At 36.5% G+C, this 17,694-nt stretch overlaps 1 protein-coding gene across 3 annotated transcripts in view; it reads right to left on the reverse strand.

Annotated features, from left to right (window-relative positions):
* AP3B1 (adaptor related protein complex 3 subunit beta 1) overlaps positions 1-17,694 on the reverse strand; it is a 293,463-nt gene that overhangs the window by 154,272 nt on the left and 121,497 nt on the right. For all 3 annotated transcript variants that reach the window (XM_002815683.5, XM_024247265.3, XM_054555656.2), the window contains exons 9-13: positions 15,158-15,255; positions 13,618-13,672; positions 13,460-13,531; positions 3,036-3,098; positions 16-148 (exon numbers count right to left, since the gene is read on the reverse strand). In XM_002815683.5, coding sequence (XP_002815729.2) covers positions 16-148; positions 3,036-3,098; positions 13,460-13,531; positions 13,618-13,672; positions 15,158-15,255 — 421 coding nt within the window. The remainder of the gene's footprint in view (positions 1-15; positions 149-3,035; positions 3,099-13,459; positions 13,532-13,617; positions 13,673-15,157; positions 15,256-17,694) is intronic.

The following is a 17,694-nucleotide window of genomic DNA, read 5'->3' on the forward strand; positions in this document are numbered from 1 at the left end:
AAACTGTAAACTTACCATCCCTGTTGGACAGCAGACAGACCAAGCCATTGAGGCACGTGTCAGTGACTTCCAAGATGTTGGTTGCACATCTGCCTATAGTCTGAATAGTGGCTGCTGCAAATTGTTTATCCTGGCTTTTCACATACGTCTAAAAGATATTATTTCAATTAGTTTACACACTGGTATTATCGAGTTAACCAAAACTCAGATTATATTAAACTTTGTCAATATATAAGAATTCCAGAATACATAAACTTCTCATAAGCACAACATGAGGACCAAGTGATGATGTAGATTAATTTCATTTTGTTTTGATTTTTTTACTTAAAGAATGTGCCTATGGACGAAGCACATTTTCAAGCCAGGCTCATTCACCTGTGGCCATAGTGGCTTGAGACTCCAAAACAGATAGTAGGAGCAGTCACCCAAAGACAGCAATTAGTTTAAGTGCAAGGTTGAAAGAGATGATGAGAGCTCTCTCTTTGGAGGTTTCAGTTCATTTACCAGCAGCATCTGTGAATCTATGAAAAAAGGGTCACTTTTTCAGAGACACTAAATCTAAAAATTGGGAGAAAAGGAAGAAAGGGACCAGTAGGCTATTTACAAACATTTTACTTTCAAAATCTATCACAATGGTTGTAAAAGAATAATAGTTACAGTGAACAGTATTTCAATAAATACTTCAAATACTCAGTTTATAATAAAATAAAATACCATACTTTTGAAATAGGTTTTCCTTAAAAGTATGCTTTAAAAATATACTGTAAAGGGTATATGTGTGTGTGTGTGTATATATATATATATAAATATATATACACACTATAAATATATACTATATACACTATATATAGTGTATATACAGTGTGTATATATATATACACACTATATATAGTGTATATATACACAGTGTATACTATATATACACTATATATACACTATATATAGTATATTGTATATATACACTATATATAGTATATTGTATATATAGTATATACACTATATATAGTACATTGTATATATACACTATTTACAGTATATTGTATATAGTGTATATATATATACTATATATATACACACACACACACAAATTTAAAAATAAATAAATCACTGATTTAACAACAGGAAGTTAAAATATCTTTATAAAATTTATAATAGCCCTAGAGAATTCCACTTTGGTTAGAACCTTCCTAATTTTTAAATGAGGAAAGCTTCCATTGTTTACAGGAATATACACACTTTATATCACATATATGAAATTTGAAAGGTCATTTACAATCGAAATTTTTAAGAAAGATTCCCAACCTCAAATAAGAAGTATACAATGTAGACTTAACACTATGAAAAATGCAATACAGTTAAGTGGTGTCTAAATGACAAATGGAGGAGAAAATCTGAAGATGTCTAAAAAAAATACAAATTTGCTAAAAATGGTACCAACAAGGTGATTAAACGTTGAAGAAATAAATTAAATTAATTAAACTCTCCTAGTTCCATGAAGGCAAGACCAATTATATTTAAAAGTGTTCCCAAATAAATTATTTAATATCCTTAACTAAAAATATGAACTTATGAGTCTTTAGAAACATTCCCTATTTTACCCAAAAAGTTACTAAAAGCATAACTATGAGCATAAAACAAACATAGACAGAAGGTACAAATTTAGACAGTGATAAAAATGAATACGTGAAAAAAATATACTTAAAAGTTTGACTGAAAAATAGACCTTATTAAACATCCTGGTATCAAATGAAAAGACTAGATGACCAATATTTTGAAAAAGGTCTAGTATGTGCCCTCTATACAACCCATTCCACAAGATTACCTAAGTCTCCTTTCCTACAATCCCAGGAGACTTGATACAAGCAAAAAGTGGACAGTGAGAGGACACCAAAAGAGATTAGACAGGACAAAAGGAAAGGAACAAGAAAAAACACAAAGACCAATACTTTAAATAAATAAAATTATATGAATGAAGTGAAAATCAGATTCAAGCAATGATCTATAGCTATAAGATTATCGAATAAGAACATAAAATACTATATTTTCTGGCATATAAATATGAGTGCATTTCCAGAACATCTTATTTTTTTAAGAAATTTGTCTAGAAAGATACACAACATAAAAGTAGAGTAATCCAGGTATGAAAATATAAATTATGGACATGCCATATTATTCTACTATTCCTGTAAAAAGTTTAAAAATCACATAGCTAAAAAGAAATAGTGTATACAGTGTCTTATAACCAAGAAGAAATTTAATATTGGCATATAGGAGAACTATGGCAAAAAATACATCTCTAAAAGTTGAAAGTTGATAAAAGAAAAACTCTGTGATTAGTGCATAGTATGTGGTATATTTTTGTTAAGAAAACAGACAATGGAATGTAAAAGTCATAATACTGATGTAAAGTTTTCTATTGCTGTGCTCTACCACTAAGGCTTCAGAGATGACCTTTCCATCATAAAGGGTATCATGTCCATGAAGTAATTTTTGAATAATATTTTGGGGGGAAATGCAGCTAGGAAGAGTCTCATATGGAATAAAAATACAACTAAACAAATCAAGATAAAAAACAGCAATTTAAAAAATCGTAGTGGGGCAATTATGAAACAAATTTTTTTGAGCTATATAAGAGGCTAAGGGGACAGTGTCAAAAATAGTCATAGGTCAATAAAATAGGAACAACCAGGTAAGAAATGAAGCCATTTTCATGACCACAGAGTATAGAAAGGACTATTGATGCCGGCAGCACAAAAAGATGAAATTCTTACCAGAAATACAATTTCAAACAAAGACAGAGTTATAAACCAAAGTCCTTCAAAGTCTATGTAAATATGAAAGAGAATACTATGTTTTCCTTAAATTATAAATTCGTAATTAGTTTATTCTTGCAAATTTATAAATTTCTTAGTTGTCAATCTTGTCCCAATCACTATTTTATGTACACAATTATGTATTTCTAGATAGAAAAAGATGCATATTTAAGATTGAACATATGTTTTAGAAATTTTTTATAATTAGCACTGTACACAAACCTGAAATTCTCGAAGAAGAGTTGATATGTTGGCTTCATTTGCCAAGTTTGTCAAAATTTCAAGCTATAGTAGAGAAAAGAGAAAGTAAACATTTTAAAACAAAGGTAGTAAGATGAATTTAATAGAGTACAGGCATTTAACTGAAAGTTTATTTCTACTTTTAAAAATCACATTGTCGGCCGGGCGCAGTGGCTCACGCTTGTAATCCCAGCACTTTGGGAAGCCGAGGCAGGTGGATCACCTGAGGCCGGGAGTTCGAGACCAGCCTGACCAACATGGAGAAACCCCGTCTCTACTAAAAATACAAAATTAGCTGGGCGTGGTGGTGCATGCCTGTAATCCCAGCTACTCAGGAGGCTGAGGCATGAGAATCTCTGGAACCCAGGAGGCAGAGGTTGCAGTGAGCAGATATCACGCCATTGCACTCCAGCCTGGGAAACAAGAGTGAAACTGTCACACACACACACACACACACAAATCACACTTGCCAGTGTGGTAAGGCATTATACCCTTCAGGTCAACTTAGTCTACCTTCTTATGTCCACAAACAGATATTACACAATTACTAGTTCTTTGAAAATAATTTGGAAAAGGAGAATACTACATCCTCACTAACTGTTTGCCCAATACAAACTTACAATTTATATCTAATTAACCTAAACAAATCTGTTAGTTTGGTTTTTGTCTTTTAGTAAAGTTAGAAAACAATTTGCCCTCCATGTTAATACATCTGTTTTCCAGATACCAATTAATTCTTTTGATTTGTTCTCCTATAGTCTACCATCCCAAATACTCAGACATTTTAATTCTCTCTTCTGGATTTATAGATATAAACAATGTGTAATCTCCAATGGGCTTGTGAAAAAAAATTTTTACTAACAAAAAATATTTCGTCTTAAGAAAATCACAAAAAAATAGAAGAGACAAACAGAAGCAAATCAAGATGTGAACATAAATACATTCATATCAATAATTACATTAAATAAAGCCAAATACTTAGAGCCAACTGATCTTTGACAAGGCAAACAGAAACACAAAGTGGGAAAAGGACACCCTATTCAACAAATGGTGCCAGGATAATTGGCAAGCCACATATAGAAGAATGAAACTGGATCCTCATCTCTCATCTTATACAAAATTCAACTCAAGATGGATCAAAGGCTTAAATCTAAGACCCAAAACCATAAAGATTCTAGAAGATAACATCGGAAAAACCCTTCTAGACACTGGCTTAGGCAAAGACTTCATGACCCAAACCCAATATCAAATGCAACAAAAACAAAGATAAATAGACGGGACTTAATTAAACTAGAAAGCTTCTGCACAGCATAAGAAATAATCGGCAGAGTTAACAGACAACCCACAGAGTGGGAGAAAATCTTCACAGTCTATACATCTGACAAAGGACTAATATCCAGAATTTACAAAGAACACAAACAAATCAGCAAGAAAAAAACAATCCCACCAAAAAGTAGACAAAGGATATGAATAAACAATTCTCAAAGACATACAAATGGCCAACAAGCATATGGAAAAATGCTCAACATCACTACTTATTAGGGAAATGCAAATCAAAACCACAATGTGAAACCACCTCACTCCACCAAGAATGGCCATAATCAAAAAATCAAAAAATAATAGATGTTAGCATGGATGTGGTGAAAGGGAACACTTTTACACTGTTGTGGGGAAGGTAAACTAGTACAAATACTATAGAAAACAGTGTGGAGATTCCTTAAAAAACTAAAAGTAGAACTACTGTTTGATCCAGCAATCCCACTACTAGGTATCTACCCAGAGGAAAAGAAGTCATTATTCAAAAAATATACTTGCACACACCTTTATAGCAGCACAATTTGCAATTGCAAAAATATGGAACCAGCCCAAATGTCCATCAATCAACATGTGGATAAAGAACTTGTTATACATACACACACACACACACACACACACACACACACACACACCATGGAATACTGTTCAGCTATAAAAAGGAACAAAATAATGGCATTCACAGAAACTAGATAGAATTGGAGACTATTACTCTAAGTGAAGTAACTCAGGAATGGAAAACCAAACATCGTATGTTCTCCCTCATAAGTGGGAGCTAAGCTATGAGGATGCAAAGGCGTAATAAGAATACACTGGACTTTGGGGGCTCAGGGGAAAGGGTGGGGGGTGATGAGGAATAAAAGACTACACATTGGGTACAGTGTACACTGCTTGGGTGATGGGTGCACCAAAACCTCAGAAATCACCACGAAAGAACTTATGCATATAACCAAACACCACCTGTTCCCCAAAAGCCTACTGAAAAAAAAAAAAAAACAGTAAATGATCTAAATGCTCCAATCAGAAGGCAAAGACTGTAGGAGGAGTTCTTTACATATTCTGGGTACAAATCATTTATTCAGACACATGTATTAGAAATATTTTTCCCAGATTATCTTTTAATTTTTAATTTTATTTTGATAACTATTTTAACTTTTGGACAACTTTTTTCTTTTTTTCTTTTTCTTTTTCTTTTTTTGAGACAAGGTCTTACTCTGTCACTCAGGGTGGAGTGCAGTGGTGCAATCATGGCTCACTGCAGCCTCAACCTCTGGGGCTCAAGCAATCCTCCCACCTCAGCCTCCCAAGTAGCTGAGACTACAGGTGCATACCACCATGCTCAGCTTATTTTTAATTTTTTTGTAGGGATGGAGTCTCGTTGTGTTGCCCAGGCTGGTCCCAAACTCCTAGGCTCAAGTGATCCTCCTGCCTCAGCCTCCCAAAGTCCTAGGATTATAGGTATCAACCACTGCATCCAACTGGACAACTTTTAAAAAACAATCTCAAACATATGAAAAAGCTACATGTATAGTACAAAGTGTTGTTGTTGTTTTTCTGAACAATTTGAGACTACAGATGCCAATCTGATGTTACATTATCCCCAAAAACTTCTATGTATATTTCCTATAAACAAGGACATGTTCCACAGACTACAATACAACCAAGAAAATCAGGTTATTAAACTGATGCATTACTTTCACGCAATTGTCACTATGCATTTAAGTTTCAATAACTGTCTCAATGACGTATAACAAAAGGATCCAGTTCAATATCATATACTGTATTAAGTTGTCTCCTTTGGTCTGAAACAGTTTCTTAGTCTTTCTTTTAACTTATATGACCTTGACACTTTCGCTAATTATAAACCAGGTTTTTTTGGTAAAATATCCTTGAATTTGGGTATAATTTAGATTTTATTATTAAACTCAGTTTTCATATGAATAATACATCATTCTAATATTGAACAGTCTTGAATAGTCCATAGTCCATCCTTTCCTCATTGGTTTGTAATATCTCCTCCACTATATGGTACATTTTTGCATGTATGGGCATATTTCTAGGCTTTCTACCCTTTCCAGTTACTTTTCTGTCTAAATATCACACTATTTTAATCACTATAGATTTATATTCCTAACTGCACTCTATACCATACTTATTACTTCCTGAAAACAATGCTCTTTCATAATCCCTTGTGTTAGCATGAATTATGTTTTTCACCTATTCTAACCCTTCAACCTCCCAATCAACCTGCCAACCAAGAAAAAAATTCACAATATTATTCTTTTAAGATCCACCCAAACATCATCTTTTCTAAACCTCTCATAGAATTAGCTCCAACCTTTCTGTTGTTCACAACACTCAATTCAAATATCTGTATCACTTAAAACACACAATACTAAAATAAGTTAGTTAGAGACAGGGTCTCACTCTATCACCCAGGCTGGAGTGCAGTGGCATGATCAACGGCTCACTGCAGCCTCAACTTCTGGGCTCAAGTGATCTGCCCACCTCAGCCTCCCAAGTAGCTAAGATTACAGACATGCGCCACCACCCTGGCTAATTTTGATTTTTTTGTAGAGACAGAGTCTCACTATGTTGCCCAAGCTGGTGTGGAACTCCTGGCCTCAAGCAATCCTCCCAACTTAGCCTCCCAAAGTGCTAGCAATACAGGCATGAGCCACTGTGCCAAGCCCTGAAGTTATTTATTTATTTATATTATTATACATTAAGTTCTAGGGTACATGTGCACAATGTGCAGGTTCGATACATAAGTATACATGTGCCATGTTGGTTTGCTGCACCCAACAACTCGTCATTTACTTTAGGTATTTCTCCTCATGTTATCCCTCCCCCAGCCCACAAACCCCTGACAGGCCCCAGTGTGTGATGTTCCCTGCCCTGTCTCCAAGTGTTCTCATTGTTCAATTCCCACCTATGAGTGAAAACATGCAGTGTTTGGTTTTCTGTCCTTGCGATAGTTTGCTGAGAATGATGGTTGCCAGCTTCATCCATGTCCCTGCAAAAGACATGAACTCATCCTTTCTAATGGCTGCATAGTATTCCATGGTGTATATGTGCCACATTTTCTTAATTCAGTCTATCATTGATGGACATTTGGGTTGGTTCCAAGTCTTTGCTATTGTGAATGGTGCCGCAATAAACATACGTGTGCATGTGTCTTTATAGTAGCATGATTTATAATCCTTTGGGTATATACTCAGTAATGGGATCACTGGGTCAAATGATATTTCTAGTTCTAGATCCTTGAGGAATCGCCACACTGTCTTCCACAATGGTTGAACTAGTTTACACTCCCACCAACAGTGTAAGAGCATACCTATTTCTCCACATCCTCTCCAGCATCTGTTATTTCCTGACTTTTTAATGATCGCCATACTAACTGGTGTGAGATGGTATTTCATTGTGGTTTTGATTTGCATTTGTCTGATGACCAATGAGGATGAGCATTTTTTCATGTGTCTGTTGACTGCATAGATGTCTTCTTTTGAGAAGTGTCTGTTATATCCTTTGCCCACTTTCTGATGGGGTTGTTTTTTCTTGTTTTTTTGTGGATATTAGCCCTTTGTCAGATGGGTAAATTGCAAAATTTTTCTCCCATTCTGTAGGTGGCCTGTTCACTCTGAAGAAAGTTTCTTTTGCTATGCAGAAGCTCTTTAGTTTAATTAGATCCCATTTGTCTATTTTGGCTTTTGATACCATTGCTTTTGGTGCTTTAGTCATGAAGTCCTTGCCCATGCCTATGTCCTCGATGGTATTGCCTAGATTTTCTTCTAGGGTTTTTATGGTTTTAGCTTTAACATTTAGGTCTTTAATCCATCTTGAATTAAATTTTTGTATAAAGTGTAAGGAAGGGATCCAGTTTCAGCTTTTTATATATCGCTAGCCAGTTTTCCCAGCACCATTTATTAAATAGGGAATCCTTTCCCTATTGCTTGTTTTTGTCAGGTTTATCAAAGATCAGATGGTTGTAGATATGTGGTGTTATTTCTGAGGCTTCTGTTCTGTTCCATTGGTCTATATATCTGTTTTGGTCCTAGTACCATGCTGTTTTGGTTACTGTAGCCTTGTAGTATAGTTTGAAGTCAGATAGCGTGATGCCTCCAGCTTTGTTCTTTTTGCTTAGGATTGTCTTGGCAATGTCAGCTCTTTTTTGGTTCCATATGAACTTTAAAGTAGTTTTTTCCAATTCTGTGAAGGAAGTCATTGGTAGCTTGATGGGGATGGCATTGAATCTATAAATTATCTTGGGCAGTATGGCCATTATCACTATACTAATTCTTCCTATCCATGAGCATGAAATGTTCTTCCATTTGTTTGTGTCCTCTCTTATTTCGTTGAGCAGTGGTTTGTAGTTCTCCTTGAAGACGTCCTTCACATCCCTTGTAAGTTGGATTCCTAGGTTTTTTATTCACTTTATAGCGATTGTGAATGGGAGTTCCCTCATTAGTTTGGCTTTCTGTTTGTCTGTTCTTGGTCTACAGGAATGCTTGTGATTTTTGCACATCGATTTTTTATCCTGAAACACTTTGCTGAAGTTGCTTATCAACTTAAGGAGATTTTGGGCTGAGACAATGGGGTTTTCTAAATATACAATCATGTCATCTGCAAACAGGGACAATTTGACTTGCTCTTTTACTAATTGAATACCTTATTTCTTTCTCTTGCCTGATTGCCCTGGCCAGAACTTCTAACACTATGTTGAATAGGAGTGGTGAAAGAGGGCATCCCTGTCTTGTGCCAGTTTTCAAAGAGAATCCTTCCAGTTTTTGCCCATTCAGTACGATATTGGTGGTGGGTTAGTCATAAATAGCTCTTATTATTTTGAGATACATTCCATCAATACCTAGTTTATTGAGTGTTTTTAGCATGAAGGGCTGTTGAATTTTGTCGAAGGCCTTTTCTGCATCTATTGAGATAATCATGCAGTTTTTGTCACTGGTTTATTTATTTATTTATTTATTTGTGTATGTTGAACCAGCCTTGCGTCCCAGGGAAGAATCCAATTTGATCGTGGTGGATAAGCTGTTTGATGTGCTGCTGAATTCGATTTGCCATTATTTTATTGAGGATTTTCACATCAATGTTCATCAAGGATATTGGTCTAAAATTCTCTTTTTTCGTTGTGTCTCTGCCAGGCTTTAGTATCAGGATGGTGCTGGCCTCATAAAATGAGTTAGAGAGGATTCCCTCTTTTTCTATTGATTGGAATAGTTTCAGAAGGAATGGTACCAGCTCCTCTTTGTACCTCTGGTAGAATTTGGCAGTGAATCCGTCTGGTCCTGGACTTTTTTTGGTTTGTAGGCTATTATTATTTCAATTTCAGAGCCTATTATTGGTCTCTTCAGAGATTCAACTTCCTCGTTTAGTCTTGGGCGTGTGTATGTGTCCAGGAATTTATCCATTTCTTCTAGATTTTCTAGTTTATTTGCACAGAGGTGTTTATAGTATTCTCTGATGGTAATTTATATTTCTGTGGGATTGGTGGTGATATCCCCTTTATCATTTTTTAATGCATCTATTTGATTCTTCTCTCTTTTCTCCATTAGTCTTGCTAGCGGTCTATCAATTTTATTGATCTTTTCCAAAAACCAGCTCCTGGATTCATTCATTTTTTGAAGGGTTTTTCGTGTCTCTATCTCTTTCCAATCTGTTCTGATCTTAGTTATTTCTTGCCTTCTGCTAGCTTTTGAATGTGTTTGCTCTTGCTTTTCTAGTTCTTTTAATTGTGATGTTAGGGTGTCGATTTTAGATCTTTCCTGCTTTCTCTTGTGAGCATTTAGTGCTATAAATTTCCCTCTACACACTGCTTTAAATGTGTCCCAGAGATTCTGGTATGTTGTGTCTTTGTTCTCATTGGTTTCAAAGAACATCTTTATTTCTCCCTTCATTTCGTTATTTACCCAGTAGTCATTCAGGAACAGGTTGTTCAGTTTCCATGCAGTTGTGCGGTTTTGAGTGAGTTTCTTAATCCTGAGTTCTAATTTGATTGCACTGTGCTGTGAGAGAGTTTGTTGTGATTTCTATTCTTTTACATTTGCTGAGGAGTGCTTTACTTCCAATTATATGGTCAATTTTAGAATAAGTGCAAAGTGGTCCTGAGAAGAATGTATATTCTGTTGATTTGGGATGGAGAGTTCTGTAGATGTCTATTAGGTCTGCTTGGTGCAGAGCTGAGTTCAAGTCCTGGATATCCCTGTTAACCTTCTGTCTCGTTGATTTGTCTAATATTGACCGTGGGGTGTTAAAGTCTCCCATTATTATTGTGTGGGAGTCTAGTCTCTTTGTAGGTCACTAAGGACTTGCTTTATGAGTCTGGGTACTCCTGGATTGGGTGCATATATATTTAGGATAGTTAGCTCTTCTTGTTGAATTGATCCCTTTACCATTATGTAATGGCCTTCTGATCTTTGTTGGTTTGAAGTCTATTTTTTCAGAGACTAGGATTGCACCTCCTGCTGTTTTTGCCTTTCCATTTGCTTGGTACATCTTCCTCCGTCCCTTTATTTTGAGCCTCTGTGTGTCTCTGCACATGAGATGGGTCTCAGGAATACAGCACACTGATGGGTCCTGACTCTTTATCCAATTTGCCAGTCTGTGTCTTTTAATTGGGGCATTTAGCCCATTTACATTTAAGGTTAATATTGTTATGTGTGAATTTCATTCTGTCATTATGATGTTCACTGGTTATTTTGCCCATTAGTTGCTGCAGTTTCTTCATAGCATCGATGGTTTTTACAATTTGGGATGTTTTTGCAGTGGCTGGTACCAGTTGTTGCTTTCCATGTTTAGTGCTTCCCTCAGGAGCTGTTGTAAGGCAGGCCTGGTGGTGACAAAATCTCTCAGCATTTGCTTGTCTGTAAAGTATTTTATTTCTCCTTCACTTATGAAGCTTAGTTTGGCTGGATATGAAATGCTGGGCTGAAAATTGTTTTCTTTAAGAATGCTAAATATTGGCCTCCACTCTCTTCTGGCTTGTGGGGTTTTTCTGCTGAGAGAGCTGCTGTTAGTCTGATGGCCTTCCCTTTGTAGGTAACCAGACCTTTCTCTCTGGCTGCCCTTAACATTTTTTCCTTCATTTCAACCTTGGTAAATCTGACAATTATGTGTCTTGGTGTTGCTCTTCTCGAGGAGTATCTTTGGGGTGTTCTCTGTATTTCTTGAATTTGAATGTTGGCCTCCCTTGCTAGGTTGGGGTAGGTTGGGGAAGTTCTCCTAGATAATATCCTGAAGAGTGTTTTCCAACTTGGTTCCGTTCTCCCCGTCACTTTCAGGTACACCAATCAAACACAGATTTGGTCTTTTCCCACAGTCTCATATTTCTTGGAGCCTTTGTTCATTTCTTTTAAGTCTTTTTTCTATAACCTCGTCTTCTCATTTTATTTCATTAATTTGATCTTCAATCATGGATACCCTTTCTTCCACTTGATCGAATCAGCTATTGAAGCTTGTGCATGCGTCACAAAGTTCTCATGCCATGATTTTCAGCTCCAACCGGTCATTTAAGGTCATCTCTACACTGTTTATTCTAGTTAGCCATTCGTCTAACCTTTTTTCAAGGTTTTTACCTTCCTTGAGATGGGTTTGAACATGATCTTTTAGCTTGGAGAAGTTTGTTATTACCGACCTTCTGAAGCCTACTTCTGTCAACTCATCAAAGTCATTCTCCATCCAGCGTTGTTCCGTTGCTGGTGAGGAGCTGGAATCCTTTGGAGGAGAAGAGGCGCTCTGGTCTTTAGAATTTTCAGCTTTTCTGCTCTGGTTTCTCCCCATCTTTGTGGTTTTATCTACCTTTGGTCTTTGATGTTGGTGACCTACAGACGGGGTCTTGGTGTGGATGTCCTTTTAGTTGATGTTGATCCTATTCTTTCTGTTTGTTAGTTTTCCTTCTAACAGTCAGGTCCCTCAGCTGCAGGTCTGTTGGAGTTTGCTGGAGGTCCACTCCAGACCCTGTCTGCCTGGGTATCACCAGCGGAGGCTGCAGCACAGCAAATACTGCAGAACAGCAAATATTGCTGCCTGGTCCTTCGTCTGGAAGCTTCGTCCCAGAGGGGCACCTGCCTATATGAGGTGTCTGTTGGCCCCTACTGGGAGGTGTCTCCCAGTTAGGCTACACGGGGGTCAGGGACTCACTTGAGGAGGCAGTCTGTCTGTTCTCAGAGCTCAAACACTGAGCTGGAAGAACCACTGCTCTCTTCAGAGCTGTCAGACAGGTACATTTAGGTCTGCAGAAGTTGTCTGCTGCCTTTTGTTCAGCTATGCCCTGCCCACAGAGTGGAGTCTACAGAGGCAGTAGGCCTTGCTGAGCTGTGGTGGGCTCCATCCAGTTCAAGCATCCCAGCCCCTTTGTTTACCTACTCAGGCCTCAGCAATGGCGGACGCCCCTCCCCAAGCCAGGCTGCTGCCTCACAGTTCAATCTCAGGCTGCTGTGCTAGCAGCGAGCAAGGCTCTGTGGGCGTAGGACCTGCTGAGCCAGGCATGGGAGAGAATCTCCTTGTCTGCCAGTTGCTAAGACCTTGGGAAAAGCGCAGTATTTGGGTGAGAGTGTCCCGTTTTTCCAGGTACAGTCTGTCCCGGCTTCCCTTGGCTAGGTAAGGGAAATCATCTGACCCCTTGTGCTTCCTGGGTGAGGCGATGCCCCACTCTGCTTTAGCTCACCCTCTGGGGCTGCACCCACTGTCCAACCAGTCCCAGTGAGATGAACCAGTTATCTCAGTTGGAAATGCAGAAATCACCCATCTTCTGCGTCAATCATGGTGGGAGCTGCAGACCAGAGCTGTTCCTATTCGGCCATCTTGGAACAAATCTCTGAAGTTATTTATTTAAATGCCTGTCTCCTTTATTAATCTGTGAGTTATTCAAGTTGTAGGTAGCATGGCTTAACTTTACATTATCAGAATGTAGTACACTAATTAGTATATAATAATATAGATTGAAAAGTATAAAGAAAAACCATTAACTGTATCAATGTGTTTTAAAAAGCAGGACTGCATCCCGCAGATGCTAAAAGCTATAGAAATATCTCTTCAAAACAAATGTGTTAAAAGCCTCTGAAAAATGAAAGCATACATACCTTCAGTGTCTTGATCATAGTTGGATCAGTTGACCTAACATAGAAACTCTTCAGATAAGGTTCGAACATCCCCTAGATTACAAAAATAAATACAAAAATACATTATGGTACTAATGTGTTCATGTGTCTCTTAAATTACATGTTCGGAACATACATACCTTTCTTTGAATTGACATAGTTGCTATATTTTGTAGGACAATATACTGCACCTCCCTAGAAATCAAAAGAGAATTTTTACTGGGTATATGTTCCAATGAAACATCTTTGAGTAAGCACTACAATAATGAAAAAGAATTAGCAACAATTTCAAGTGAATGAGACTCTTAAATGTAATAATGAAAAGTTGTTAGTAAATCTTAGACGTGTGCCTTTTTAATGCACTTTTCCTATAAAATACCAATAAATTAGATGTGATTCATCATGAAGAATAGTTAAAACAAATTTTATAATAAAGTACTCCTAAAATATGAAGTTAACATTGTAGCTGCTTTGAACCAAGGAAGGTATTCTTAGGGTTAATGGGGGTAAATATGACCACACTGTTATTATAAATTCATTAAATAACTCATTCTTCCCAGGGCAAAGGCCAGATTTAAAAAGTAGTCATGTTATTTTTAGACCCAAATATCTAATAAATGAACTGAATCTGGTATAAGGCTTCACGTGAAAGACCAATTCCAGGTCTTTCTGATATCCTTTGAACTAGCCATAGGAAAAAAAAATATTGAACTAGCAAAAGAGAAAAATGATAGCTGGATATAAAGATAGGGAGAATAGGAACACAAAGGAAATGGCATCTCATTTGTTACTAAGCCAGTCAAGAGCTAAATTTGTGGACTAAGTTCCAGTTAAGGGCAAAAATAAATACATGGTTTTTTCCTTCCATCCCAATTAGTGGAAACAAGCACTCAATGAAAAACATTGTTTCAAATTAAAACAACTAATTACTGAAAAATAGCTAAGGTATGTCATATAGCTGAAATGAAGGTATACTTAAACAGAAAACAAATGTCTGAATTAAACCCGAAATCATGATTCTCATGTTATATGTCATGGAAACTCAATAAATTGTTTTGAATTGTTAACCTAAACCACTAAATTATAAAGAGGTAAAATTAAAGAAGGTGGCATGCTCTTTCTGTCTGTCTATCTGAAACTAAGAGTATGCAATCTTTAAAATGAGTAGCTGTTAAAAACACAGCTCTCTTTTCAGAGTGGAGCAAAGCAGAGTAATTAAATATTCCAGCTTTATAGGAAGCACAATTCTGGCATAAACTACATTACTCATCATAGACATTGCTCTATATAAAACCATGTATTAATACATTGAGTAAGTCAATCTGACAGCACTTCAGTATAGTTTTTCAGTGATTCCAGATTTACCAAAACTCCCAAACATCATTATTGCCATTCCTAAAAATTTCAAACACTAATACTAGACTACTAGTGACACCCTAGTATTATGCCACAAAATATTTTCAATATCTTTGGGCTTGAGGTTAAAAAAATCTCGGTACTTATCATTAAGTTTGAGATAAATGTATAAAGACTTTTATAATAATCCCCTTAAGTATGAAATCTTACTGATCAATTGATTAAAATAGTTATACATTAAATGCCTGAAAGATTACGTTTGTTCAAACATTACTTTTTAAGGAATACAAAAGAAAAAAATATATATATAAAATCATGACCTACCTATTGCTACGAAGTAAACGCACTAGTGATTTAGAAATTATGCCAGCTTCAGATTTTGGTGATATGTGCCAATAGAGCTGAGCAACTGCCATAACCACCTACAAGATAAAGCATAAAAATAACAGGAACTATGAACACTACAGCACTCTACAACTTCAAAATCCATTCCTACACATTATTTCCTCTAAGTCCTACAAATTCCTGTGATGTAAAATGGAATGATACTCTTTGTAGTGAGATGAAGAAGTGTCCCCCACCCCCAGTGCCCAATTCTATCCTCAGAATCTGATCTTATTTGGAAGTGGGATCTCTGCAGAAATTATTAATATAAGAATTGAAATGAGATCATGCTGGTTATGAGCCCTAAATCGAGTGAAAGTGTCCTTATAGGAGAAAAAAAAAGGACAAAAAGAGACACAGTGAAGGCCACGTGAAGATGGAGATAATTAGCGTGATACATCCATAAGCCAAGCAATGCCACGGATTGCTGGCAATCACCAGAAGCTAGGAAAGAGATGGTTTCTCCCTCAGAGCGTACAGAAGAAACCAATACTGATTACACTGTGATTTCAGACTTCTGGCTTCCTGAAATGTGACAAAATAAATTTCTGTTGTTTTAATCCACTCAGTTTGTGGCAATATGTATGGCAGTGCTATGAAACGAATACATCCTCAGAAAAAAAAAAGAGGCACTGAATGAACTGCTCAAGGTGTAACAGCTAGTACGTGGCAAAGCTCAAGACACTCGAAATTCCATGCTCCTCAGCTGCTGCTCTGAGACTGGGGCTTTTTAAGAATTGTAAGCATGACTTTCTAAATGAAGCCAGGATAACATTAACTAGTAGGCTGAAATAAAGAAAACTCAGCACATTTAAGTTACAATTAAAGAAACTTCATTAAAACAAATACATCTATAGCAGTAGCACTTAAATAATCTTGTTTTTAAAAACACAGAACCTTAAAAATGGCTTCTGGTTCAAAGCCATTATAAGGGTGATTCAAAGACTGGGCACAGTGGCTCACACCTGTACTCCCACCCCTTTGGGAGGCTGAGGCAGGTGGATCACTTGTGGTCAGGTGTGAGACCATCCTGGCCAACATGGTAAAACCCTATCGCTACTAAAAATACAAAAATTAGGTTAAGTGTGGTGGTGCACGCCTGTAATCTCAGCTACTTGGGAGGCTGAGACACGAGAATCGTTGAACCCAGGAGGTAGAGGTTGCAGTAAGCCAAGATCATGCCACTGCACTCCAGCCTGGGCAATAGAGTGAGACTCTGTCTCAATGAAACAAAACAAACAAAGGGTGATTCGAATTTCTTTGTCTCAAAACAGAAGAGTACTGTTTCCCCTAAGTGCCTCTCCACTCAGATTCAGAGTGACAACTGCAGAGACATAGCTACAGATGTTACCAACGCTGCCTTTGGCTCAAAGGACACACTAATATTAATTTAATTCTGCCTGGTCTATAAAGTTTGAACAAATATATAGCAAAAGTTCTATTAATATATATGCCTAAATAGTATACAGCACAGGAGAATGTTTGAGGTTAAAAAAAAAGGTTTCTTCTGAAACTAAAGAACTGTTTTAAAAATTACAGTATACAGGGTCCTAAATTTACTGTTTGCCATTTCTTGTACTTTCTTACAAGTTTGATTTATAGCTTTAGGACCTTAGTTGAGAATTTAAAAAATGCAAAAATATCTCATTTCTTCATTTGTGAACTGCAAATATAAGTTAGTTACAAAATAAACTCTCCTGAATTTTAAATCTTATAAAAGAATCTCAATTAATGATTGACCTAATCCAAGATCAGTCATTTAAAAAAATATTAACGCATATACCTGGCTAATAAGTATTAGTAAATGATAGAAAAGAAAGCTGAATCTTAATTTTAATCTATCTTACAGATAGTAAATCCTTTTCCCTTACAAATAAAAGTCCAATCCTACTGGTAAGAAAGCAAACTGTACTTCCTATATATGTCAATGTCTTTAAAATTCTAGCTGCCACTTGGCATGCCATCTGTTCTAATATATTAGGGTACTCCAAAATCCAAAAGGACTAAATGAGCCTCTTTTTCCTCAGTATTTAGAAATCCAACAGTTGAAAGTCTCTTTGATACCCAGAATTTGAAATGTATAGGCTAATTTGTAAACGCCATGAAAAAAAGTTCCCAAAACCTCAAAATCCAAAAAGACCTAAAATATACAACCTTATAGGCCTTCTACAGTTACATCACGCCTGTTCATAATAAATGCATCCTATAAACACTTTTCTACTCTTAACCATTCATGCCGCTGTCACCTTATTCAGACTGTTAGAATAGCCTCCTAACATTCCGCTTTCATTATCTATCTCCAATACAAACTACATAGCAATGACGTATTATGTTTCCTGAAAGAAATTCTCAAAGTCTCTCCATAAACTTAAGTATGAGGTTGAAAAAAAATCTATCCACAATTCTTCAAAAGTTAGCCTTTACTCATATTTAGCAGCATCCCAAAACAAGGTGCCAAAATACACTGACACAAAAAG

The sequence above is a fragment of the Pongo abelii genome, chromosome 4 (genome assembly GCF_028885655.2).
Source record: "Pongo abelii isolate AG06213 chromosome 4, NHGRI_mPonAbe1-v2.0_pri, whole genome shotgun sequence".
NCBI classification, from domain to species: domain Eukaryota; kingdom Metazoa; phylum Chordata; class Mammalia; order Primates; family Hominidae; genus Pongo; species Pongo abelii.